This window comes from Penaeus monodon, chromosome 17 (genome assembly GCF_015228065.2).
Source record: "Penaeus monodon isolate SGIC_2016 chromosome 17, NSTDA_Pmon_1, whole genome shotgun sequence".
NCBI lineage: Eukaryota > Metazoa > Arthropoda > Malacostraca > Decapoda > Penaeidae > Penaeus > Penaeus monodon.
Window position 1 is genome coordinate 44225778 of NC_051402.1, and position 7500 is coordinate 44233277.

Here is a 7500-nt window from a genome sequence, read left to right on the forward strand (position 1 = left end):
CAAGCAAGCAAATATTGATTTAAATATAAATAGACGTGCTATATCATTGGTCCCTGTGGCATATATTCACACACACACACACACACACACACACACACACACACACACACACACACACACACACACACACACACACACACACACACACACACACACACACACACACACACACACACACACACACACACACACACACACACACACACACACACACACACACACACACACACACACACACACACACACACACACACACACACACACACAACACACACACACACACACACACACACACACACACACACAGACACACACACACACACACACACACACACACACACACACACACACAGTTTAATATTCTCCAGTCCGATAGATTCTAAAACCCCACACAGACCAATACGGCCTTTTAAATGTGTCGCAAATGTTTCGGAAGAAGCGGCGATCCAGAGACACGATTCCGGCTGTGTCTTGTGTCCCGCGGCCTGGGGGACAGCCAGACGCGCGACAGAACAACAACAGAAACGCCTAGAAACGGTTCCCGCTAGGCAATATAGACACAATGTCGCCTTCTCCAGTGCCTCCGCTCGATAATCAGGCGACTGTCTTTCAGAGTTTCTAGGTTTTGTATTTCGGTGTGTATTTGTACAATCTCCTGTTGAATACAGTGTGATTGCACATCTCTCCTATCTCTTCTTATCCTTCCCTCCACGTGAATATATCAGCGGCTTTTAGATTATCATTACTAATATCATCATTCTCCACTATTACTCACATAATTACCACTGCTATTGCTACCACTACCACAGCCATCCCCATGCTCATCCCTCTCCCTCCCCCAGCGTGAGTGTATCAGCATCCACGTGGGCCAGGCCGGCGTGCAGATCGGCAACGCCTGCTGGGAGCTGTACTGCCTGGAGCATGGCATCCAGCCCGATGGCCAGATGCCCTCCGACAAGACCGTGGGCAGCGGCGACGACTCCTTCAACACCTTCTTCAGCGAGACCGGGTCCGGGAAGCACGTGCCCAGGGCCGTCTTCGTCGACCTGGAGCCCTCGGTTATCGGTGGGTTGGGGGGAGATGCCGTTGTCTTGGGAATGTTGCGGGTTTTGTGGTTTCTTATTGAAGTTACGTGTCTATCCTTCCGGCTTGTTGACAAACGAAAGGAAATTTTAGCATTTCAGCACTACTACTACTACTAATACAACAACAAATAATAATATCAAGCCTTTGGAGAGAACAACTCAATTGTTAACGTTATATAAACCAAACCAAGCAAAAGAAAAACAAATCAGAAACAAACCAAGCGAAAAACCTTAACTTCCTCCTCCCTGACGTCCCCTCTTTTCCCCCTTTTTCCAGACGAGGTGCGAACGGGGACCTACCGCGCCCTCTTCCACCCCGAACAGCTGATTACAGGCAAGGAGGACGCCGCTAACAACTACGCCCGCGGTCACTACACCATTGGCAAGGAGATCGTCGATGTGGTGCTCGAAAAGGTGCGGAAGTTGGCCGACCAGTGCACAGGTGAGAAGAAATTGCTGCTGTGGTGTTGTAAATATATGTATATATTTCAAATATTATTTTTTTCTCTCTCTCTTCCTCCTTCTATCTCTCCCTTTTTTTCCTTGCACCCAGCTCCCTCTCCTTCCCTCCCTCTCTCACACCCTCCTTCCTTCTCTACCTCCCTCCTTCCCTCCCTCTCTCTCTCTTCCTCCCTCCCTCTCTACCTCTCTCTCTCCCTCCTCACCCATCTCTTCCTCTCTCTGTCTCCCCATTTCAACCTGAGCACGCCCTGAATCCCTGTAACCCAACTCCCCGAGTAAGAAAAGCAATCCCGAGGTGGTTTTACTAATGGCCCGTGAACACAAGGTCTCTCTTCCACCAATCAACCAACCCTTGCATTTATTCCGTCTCCCTTTGCAATTTTCTGCAATTAAGCCTCTTGTCGATTCTCTTTCTTCGTTGCAAGCTCCTCGGTAAGTTCGATTCTCATTTACCCATGACTCATTGCTCGACTCGACTCACTTCCTCATGACTCATAACTCGGGACTCTCCTGTGAGTCATCGTTTCGCGGATCACCTTTTTTTTTTTAACTCATCACTCATGGCTTCTAATTTGCAAACCATACCACCTGATTGCTGACTTGCTCACCCCCTCACACCTGTGCAATTGGACTCTCTTACATTTCTTTCTTTCTCTTTCTTCTCTCTCTCTTCTTTCTTCTCTCTCTCTTCTTTCTTCTCTCTCTCTCTCTCTGTCTCTGTCTCTGTCTCTGTCTCTGTCTCTCTCTCTCTCTCTCTCTCTCTCTCTCTCTCTCTCTCTCTCTCCATCTATCTATCTATCTATATCTCTTTGTCTATCTCTCTATCTGTCTAACTTCTCCTATCTGTTTATCTCTTCCCTCAATTCCACTCACACTCACTCACTCCCACTCCCACCCACTCCCTTCCACCCACCCCCACCCACTCCCTCCCACTCACGCCCACTCACGCCCATCCTCCCGCCCACAGGCCTCCAAGGGTTCCTGATCTTCCACTCGTTCGGCGGCGGCACTGGCTCCGGCTTCACCTCCCTGCTGATGGAGCGGCTCTCGGTCGACTACGGCAAGAAGAGCAAGCTGGAGTTCGCCATCTACCCCGCGCCTCAGGTAAGGTTGGGGGGAGGGGATAGGGGGATGGGGGCGGGATAGGGGCACGTGTGGGGAATCAGGGAGATGGGAGGGGAGGGTGGGGAGGATAGAGGAGAAAGGAAGGGAAAGGGTATAGGTGAAGGAGAGGTCAACTAAGGAGGGAGGGGATAGGGGTGGGAAAGGGGAGGGCTGGTGGGATGAAGGGGTGGTTAGAAGGAGGGAGGGAATGGTGGAAGGGAGGGAGGGGAGGGGAGGGAATGGTGGGAGGAGGGGTGGGATGGGGAAGGAGGGGAAGGGAGGGGAGGGAGGGTTAGAGGGGACTAAGTACAGGTGGAGGAGCAGGTGAAGTGGAGGAAGTGGAGAGTCGAAAGCTTTGAGATTAAGAGGATAAAATAATAAGCACAACCACCACTCTAAACTACCAACGACAGTATTTCTCAAACCAAATCAATACTTATAACCAAAAATCCATAAAAAACAAACACTTTATTTGACACCATTATAATGATTCTAACCGGAATTACAGAATCTTTCCCCTGTCGAATTTCGGGTCAAGGAACAAGTGAAAAAAAAAAAAAAAAAAAAGAACACAAATTAATTCGGGAAAATTAACGTGGGAGGAACACGCCAATGTTCATTTTTAGGCCACGTGATCAATATCATTTTCTTTTCTTTTTTAGTTGGTGGTTTGCATTTAACTTTTGGGTTTCGGATTCGGTATGAAGTCAGGGTAAGGGGATATCTTTACGCTAAAAATAAAATGAAATCAGTTATACTGCTGTAATTTGCCGTAAGAGTTCTAGAGTGCGGATATATTTTTTACCAGATTTTATACCTTTTTTTATTGTTCTTTCGTTCTCTCTCTCTCCTTTCGTAACATATTAGCTCATTTCTTCCTCCTTCCCTCCCACACCTTCAAACTTACTAATCTCTCTCACTCGTAACATGTTTATGAGAGAAAATCTCATGTCATACAAATTCATACTTTGCCATGCATATTTTACCACATCAGACTCTCTCTTCCTCACTCTTCCACCAATCTCTCACTTCTCGACTAATCTCTCCGTCTCTCTTCCTCATTTCTCGACCAATATCTCTCTCACGTACTCACTTATCGACTCACTTATCGACTCTCTTCCAAACTTGACTTTTTTTTTTCTCTCTCGCCCACTTTTCGTCCAATCTCTCCGCCTCTCTCTCTCGCTCACGACTAATTTCCTCTCTCTCTCTGTCTTTCTCTTCGCCAGGTCGCCACCGCCGTCGTGGAGCCCTATAACTCCATCCTGACGACCCACACCACCCTGGAGCACTCCGACTGCGCCTTCATGGTCGACAACGAAGCCATCTACGACATCTGCCGCAGGAACCTGGACATCGAACGTCCCACCTACACTAACCTGAACCGACTGATTGGTCAGATCGTGTCATCAATCACCGCTTCTCTCAGGTGGCGAGTCTGGTCGGAATGTTCACGTTTTCTATCTCCTTTCTTCCCGCTTTCTATCTCCTTTCTTCACGTTTTCTGTGTTCGTGTGCTGTATCTCCGTTTTCTTTTTTTCCAGTTCAGTATCTCCGTTTTCTTTTCTTTTTCGTGTACTATATCTTCGTTTTCTGTTTTTTATTAATTTATAGGTGTTTATTTAGTTCAGTGTCTTTGCTCTTTTTTCCTTCTTGTTTTCTTTAAGTCTATGTATTTACCTCTTTTCTTCCTTCCCTTCCTTCCCTTAATGTTTCTCTTTCATCTTCTTCTCTCTGTTCACTATTTTCGAGCCTTTCTATTTTTATTTTGCTAGGAATGGTAATATAGCTGGAATCTCATTAAGTAAGTCAGAATTACGCATTGCCTTTATCCTTTTTGAGTTCGCTTTGCTTCAGGGATAAAAAGGATAATGATCATTTAAAAGAATTCTGCGGAGAGGAATCCCGTTTCTTTAGAGGCAAAAAGAACCACAATAGATGATTAATTGCAACACACACACACTCATATCACACACACACACACGCACACGCACACACACACACACACACACACGCACACACACACACACACACACACACACACACACACACACACACACACACACACACACACACACACACACACACACACACACACACACACACACACACACATATATACACACAGATTAACACAACAAACACACCCACACATAGACATTTCCACCTACGCATAACGCAACACACGCAACATATAAATTCCAGCTTCTTACATGCCCGCCCCTCACGCAGGTTCGACGGCGCCCTTAACGTGGACCTGACGGAGTTCCAGACCAACCTGGTGCCCTACCCCAGGATCCACTTCCCCCTCGTCACCTACGCCCCCGTCATCTCCGCCGAAAAGGCTTACCACGAGCAGCTCTCCGTCGCCGAGATCACCAATGCTTGCTTCGAGCCTGCTAACCAGGTGAGGGAGAGGGGGAGGGGTGGAGAGGATGGGCGGGGGGAGGGAGGGTGGAGAGGGTGGAGAGGGTGGGGGTGGAACTGAGTAGGGTAGGGTTGATGAGGAGGTTGCGTGTTAAAGGAAAGTGGAATTGAAATTTAGAGTAACTGCGTGAGAATGATTTTCCGTTAGTACAGGAGCTATAAAAATAGATATGTATTTCAACATATCAACGTATCCCTTCCGTAGAGTGAAAAATAATCTCGCTTCTTCTCTCTAACCGACTAACCATTTTACCTCTTTCCTCTAGAACAAAACATCCTTCTCCTCCTGACAAAAAAAGAAAACAAAAGAAAGAAAGAAAAAGGAAAATAGAAAAAAAAGCCACAACAAAATAAAAAGCATTAATTCCTTCTCCCTCACAGATGGTGAAATGCGACCCACGTCACGGCAAGTACATGGCCTGTTGTCTCCTGTACCGAGGTGATGTAGTACCCAAGGACGTGAACGCTGCCATTGCCGCCATTAAGACCAAGAGGACCATCCAGTTTGTGGACTGGTGCCCTACAGGTTTCAAGGTATGCGGGACTCGTTCAAATAACTTTCTTGATTATTTGTGTGATTTTTTGTTTTTTGAACACGTTAGAAGGAAGGTGGTTTAGATGTGTGTCTAATGAATTTCGAATATTACGGTGAACTATAAATTTACTGAATTACAGATATGACAATGACATGTTTATCTAAGGATGTATTAATATTTTTAATAGTATATAAAAATATGTAAGTTAGAGCTCTAATCTCTACAATACGCGTTTTCTTTGTTTACTCGACAGGAATTGTCTGGGGTAACTACTTTATATTAGTTAACCCTTTTTCTCCTACACTTTAAAATATTCCCCCCCCCCCCCGCCCCCGCTCCCCCCCAAAAAATCAAAGAACTAATTTCCCATTTGAATCCCATCTCTCCATCCTTCAACATTCTAACTAATCCTCATTTTCCAGGTGGGCATCAACTACCAGCCTCCTACAGTGGTGCCCGGCGGTGACCTGGCAAAGGTAGCTCGTGCTGTGTGTATGCTGTCCAACACCACCGCCATCGCTGAGGCCTGGGCACGTCTCGACCACAAGTTCGACCTTATGTACGCCAAGAGGGCTTTCGTGCACTGGTGAGTGTAGGGTTATGTTTTTTTCCTAAATAATGGTAGTGATAGTAATGATAAAAAAGGCGATTAAAGAAAAGAAAAAAAAAATAAAGGATTTATGAGAATATAAGAATGAAAAGACGAAGGTAAACAATGTTAAGAATTAATTGTAAAGTAGGATGAGAACTGAGAAAGAGAGAGAGGTAAGAAAGATGAAGTGGATTAGAGTCAATGAGTGATAAGAAGAAAGTGGAATAAGAGTTAAGAAAAGAGGGACAGAGTGCACACTGCAATATAACCATTTGCATTTGATTGCAAGCTCTACGAAATAATCTTGCTTAAAGTCATCATTCCCAAACCAGTCATTCTTTAAAAATAATAATGATAATGTCTAAACACAAATTACTCTCAACATCACATTTCCCAAACCAACCATTCGTAAGAACTATTCTTCTTAAAGTCACTATTCTCAATCCAGGCATTTAAATGATAATGATAATGATAATAATGATAATAATAATAATAATAACAATAATAATAACAACAACAAAACAACAATAATAATAATGATAATGATGATAATAATAACGATAATAATCATTTCCAAGACACAATCTCTCCCCTCACTCTTCGCAGCCCGAGCATGTTTAACCCACAATGTCCCCTCAGGTACGTGGGCGAGGGCATGGAGGAGGGCGAGTTCTCCGAGGCCCGTGAGGACTTGGCCGCTCTCGAGAAGGACTACGAGGAGGTCGGCCTCGACTCCGCTGAGGGCGAGGGCGAAGAGGAAGAAGGCCAGGAGTATTAAAAATAAGAAATCAAAAAAACAAAACAAAACAAAGCAAACAAAAAAACCCAAAAAATAAGCATAAAAGAAGATCAATAATAAATGAATAATAATAATAAAAAAAATAATGGTAATAGCAAAAAGACAAAGCGACTCCACCTCCTCCTCCAAAAAAGTCAAGTCGGCTCTCGAGGGCGTTCTTGAGGCTACTACTACAGCTGACGTTGAGGGACCGCCCAGGATGCTGATCAACTTCTGCCACCCGGTGAAAATAACGCGACAGGAGACTTTTTTTCCTTCTTGGGACTCTATAATTTTTTTTTTCTTACACGACGAAGAATTAGAAGAATTAAAGACGAAGAGATGAAAATAATAGAAAAAGAAGAAATCTGAGGACTTCAAACGACGGTGAAAAATTTGGAACGAAATACGATAAAACAAACACGGAGCAAATATTGCCTAATGACATACCGACGATGATACCAAAAAAAAAAAAAGATCAAAAGAAGACGTGAAAGTGAGAGAGTGAAGCAGAAG

The 7500-nt window shown here is 44.8% G+C and overlaps 1 protein-coding gene across 1 annotated transcript in view; it reads left to right on the top strand.

Annotated features, from left to right (window-relative positions):
• The window catches only part of LOC119583795 (tubulin alpha-1D chain), a 12909-nt gene that overhangs the window by 4310 nt on the left and 1099 nt on the right, over positions 1–7500 (top strand). The window contains exons 2-9 of the mRNA XM_037932495.1: positions 843–1065; positions 1363–1527; positions 2515–2651; positions 3881–4080; positions 4884–5058; positions 5460–5612; positions 6037–6200; positions 6846–7500. The exon at positions 6846–7500 is cut by the window's right edge and continues 1099 nt beyond it. Of these exons, the coding sequence (XP_037788423.1) occupies positions 843–1065; positions 1363–1527; positions 2515–2651; positions 3881–4080; positions 4884–5058; positions 5460–5612; positions 6037–6200; positions 6846–6984 (1356 nt within the window). The 3' untranslated portion in view covers positions 6985–7500. The remainder of the gene's footprint in view (positions 1–842; positions 1066–1362; positions 1528–2514; positions 2652–3880; positions 4081–4883; positions 5059–5459; positions 5613–6036; positions 6201–6845) is intronic.